The 2,883-nt window shown below is 39.4% G+C and overlaps 1 protein-coding gene across 1 annotated transcript; it reads left to right on the top strand.

The window, feature by feature from the left end:
- Positions 1-290: 290 nt before the first annotated feature.
- Positions 291-2,315, top strand: LOC118427873 (galactose-3-O-sulfotransferase 2-like). The gene has a single exon (XM_035837836.1). The coding sequence runs from the start codon at positions 334-336 to the stop codon at positions 1,474-1,476; it is 1,143 nt and encodes a 380-aa protein (XP_035693729.1). The 5' UTR covers positions 291-333; the 3' UTR covers positions 1,477-2,315.
- The last annotated feature ends 568 nt before the right edge of the window (positions 2,316-2,883 follow it).

The following is a 2,883-nucleotide window of genomic DNA, read 5'->3' as shown; positions in this document are numbered from 1 at the left end:
CTGAGATTCATAGTGTACATCGTGCATGGCCGATGTAAAATAAACTTCTGAACGGAAAATCCCCAAACACCACCACTCTCGTTTATCATTAGTCAAAACGCAACAATTTTCACATAACCGATATTGGTACAATACGATGTCTAACTTGTAAATTTACGTTCTAAGTTATGGGACCCTCCGTTATATTATAATATGTAGTTACTAAGTTGGTTATATAAAGTTTTTTAGATATCAAACTGCCTCATCACAAAAAAAAAAAATTATTTCTTATCCTTCTTTAGGACACGGACGAGCGAAAATGGTAAAGAAATCTGTAACATCAAACGAAACGTCATGTTCGCGAAAGTACATAAAGCAGGAAGTACAACAACTGCTTGCATCCTCCAACGTTTTGGCTACGAGCACAACTTAACATTTGTTCTGCCTGTGCGTGACGATCATCACATCGGATGGCCCTTCTTCTTCAAGCAAGAAGATATCTTACCATCTGCGGATGGTACTTATAATGTGTTAGTTCATCACTCCGTTTACCATAGGCAGCTGTTGAAACATGTGATGCCGCTTGACACTGTGTACATCTCAATACTGAGACATCCACTGTCTCACCTAAGGTCTGTTTTCAACTGGTACGAGTACGACAAAGTCTTCCGTGGCTTGAAAGGGCCAGATCATGTTGCGTCGTTTCTTGAAGATCCCAAGAAATTTCAAATTCCTTACTTTACAAATTTTAGTGATCCGATGACAAGGACAAAAAATTTCATGGCGTATGAGCTGGGGTTTCCAGTCGGACTTTTTGATGACCAACCGTATGTTGATGAGTTTGTTGATAAGATATCGCGAGAATTTGATTTGATTCTGATTCTAGAACATATCAACGAATCCTTGATACTGCTTAGGCGTTTGATGTGTTGGACCCTAAAAGACGTGCTTTACGGTAAAGATCCCAAACGCGTACGTATATATCTAAAACCAACGACAAACAACGCGACTCTAGAAGTGAAGCACCGCCAATGGAGCAATGTTGACTATCAGCTATACGACTACTTCAACAAGACGCTCTGGAAGAAGATTCTTGAAGAAGACGATGGCTTTCATCAAGAAGTGCGCCACTTCGAGCAGGTACTTCAATCAACTACTACCTACTGTGAAAATGCAATCATACCACTAGTCGGTGTCAAGATTGTTAAAGGTGATGGGATAGCTGGTGGTCGTGATGAAACAATTACGAAGGAGGCATGGGTAGTTAATGGCACAGCTGGAATCCTGACTGTTCCAAAATCGACATGGAACGATGAGTTTGACGTAGATCCGACTTTATGTCTGAAACTAAAGATGATGCGCAAGGACTGGGACTATGTCTTGAAGAGAAAACATAAATTGCCGGCAGATGTATCGGAGAGTGTGAAGTTGGCTATCAAAAAATTTGAACCTCAAACAATTCTGGCTGAAACTCTTGATTCATTTAATATCAAATGAAAACTTGATGAACCCAATTTAGGACGGGTTGGTGGGGAGGTTGGTCTTAGGCGAGACCTTTGTAACTCTTTATCTCCCTACACAATTGACCATCAAATCTTAAAGAGAATTATATAAAAGTAAGATAGAAAAGGCAGAAAGAAAACTTTGACGTCACTATGACGTAATATGACGTCATTTATGTGATTGAATAGGCTTCAACGGTCCCGGAAATCTTAGATATGTCTAATTGTATTTACTTTATCTAAGTACTGGTATGTATTAAATCAAAGGATATTCTACATTATTGCTGAATACCTATTTGAGCTGTTCATCTCTTTTGATTGATTAATAACATCTCCAAATATTCCACTTACATTAATAAAGCAATGTATGTACAATGATCAACGATAAGAATTGAAACTGAGAATTTCTGAATAAAGCATTTGGGGTCCGTTTGAACCCCACTCGGTCATTTTACTCGCAAAAAATGTTGGGTGCTTGAGGGTTAATTTAGTATTTCAGCGCAAACGTGGAATATCCTCAATTTGCATATATTATGCTAATCAAGACCTATTATCTATGTTGGATCAAGTGTAGTTTGAGATAGAGCGTCGCAAATAAGCAAACAAATAAACAATGTTATATGAGACATTACCAATGTTATATGAGACAACACACTACCTTTTCTGGATGCAAAACTACGGGTAGAGAACGATGGTCACATCAACATGTCAGTTTACCGCAAACCAACGCATACAGATCAATATCTCCATTTTGAGTCTCACCACCCCCTGGAACAAAAACTCGGCGTCATAAGAACTTTGTTCAACCGAGCAGATACTATTGTCACATCTGTTGAAGATAAGTCTAAAGAACAGGAGCATCTTAGGACGGCATTATCGAAGTGTGGATACAAACCTTGGGCCTTCAATAAAGCTCTGAAACCCTCCCATGAATCTAGAAAACCACCAAGGAACGAAATCACAGTTGGACCGCACAAAGACTGTAAACATCACAATACCTTACATTCAAGAGGTTTCAGAAAAGATAAGACGGATCCTACAAAGTCATGACATCGCCACAAATTTCAAACCCTACTCAACGTTGAAACAGAGACTTGTGCACCCAAAAGACAAACTCAACAAAAACATCAAATCTAATGTCATTTACAGACTGAAATGTGATGACACGCAGTGCAAGGAGACCTACATCGGGGAGACAAGCCAACCACTAAAGGAAAGGTATAAGCAACACTGCAGGGCCAGCACAAGCAAATTTTCGTCAGCCATTTGGCATCATCTTAACATCCACAACGGACATTCATTTTCTTTAGATACCACAGACATTTTAGACAGAGAACCACGTTGGGTTTGAAAGGGGGGTTAAAGGAAAGCCATTTACGAGCGCATTTATCGTCCATCTCTC

This window comes from Branchiostoma floridae, chromosome 12, assembly GCF_000003815.2.
Source record: "Branchiostoma floridae strain S238N-H82 chromosome 12, Bfl_VNyyK, whole genome shotgun sequence".
Taxonomy (NCBI): Eukaryota; Metazoa; Chordata; class Leptocardii; order Amphioxiformes; family Branchiostomatidae; genus Branchiostoma; species Branchiostoma floridae.
This window is presented reverse-complemented; position numbering and strand designations above follow the sequence as displayed.

Excerpts from the sequence above, each read along its gene's own strand:
- LOC118427873 (XM_035837836.1), top strand. The coding sequence starts at position 334 with ATGTTCGCGAAAGTACATAAAGCAGGAAGTACAACAACTGCTTGCATC.